Source organism: Egretta garzetta, unplaced genomic scaffold (assembly GCF_000687185.1).
Source record: "Egretta garzetta isolate BGI_Z169 unplaced genomic scaffold, ASM68718v1 scaffold928, whole genome shotgun sequence".
NCBI lineage: Eukaryota > Metazoa > Chordata > Aves > Pelecaniformes > Ardeidae > Egretta > Egretta garzetta.
In genome coordinates this window covers 4,314-4,687 of record NW_009260632.1, presented here as the reverse complement: position 1 = coordinate 4,687, position 374 = coordinate 4,314, and the positions used below count along the sequence as shown (strand labels likewise).

The following is a 374-nucleotide window of genomic DNA, read 5'->3' as shown; positions in this document are numbered from 1 at the left end:
ATGGAGAAGGGGGCTGACCCCCTCCTGCCGCTGGGCCAGCGACCGGGCAATGGTCTCTGTTTCATTCTCTTTGCTTTAGCCTCCGGAGCCCGCTCGCCCTCGTGGGACAGGCCTCCCCGGAGCGCGGGCAGAGGCCGAGCAGCAGCTCGTGACAAGCGTGACAGCCTGGCCATGGCGTCTCCTTTCACCGTCACCATTTGTTTCTGTTTGCTGGCGCAGTGAAATTCCAGTGTCCCCCCAACAGACCGTTCCGCTGCAAGAACGACCGGGTATGTCTGTGGATCGGTCGACAGTGCGACGGCATCGACAACTGTGGAGACAACACGGATGAGAAGGACTGCGGTGAGTGGGGCTGCCGGCGGGCACCGCTTCGC

At 63.1% G+C, this 374-nt stretch overlaps 1 protein-coding gene across 1 annotated transcript in view; it reads left to right on the top strand.

Moving 5' to 3' along the window:
• The window catches only part of LOC104132272 (low-density lipoprotein receptor-related protein 1), a gene marked incomplete at both ends in the record, with an annotated part of 38,951 nt that overhangs the window by 34,396 nt on the left and 4,181 nt on the right, over positions 1 to 374 (top strand). The window contains 1 exon segment of the mRNA XM_035900950.1: positions 220 to 342. Within this exon segment, the coding sequence (XP_035756843.1) occupies positions 220 to 342 (123 nt within the window).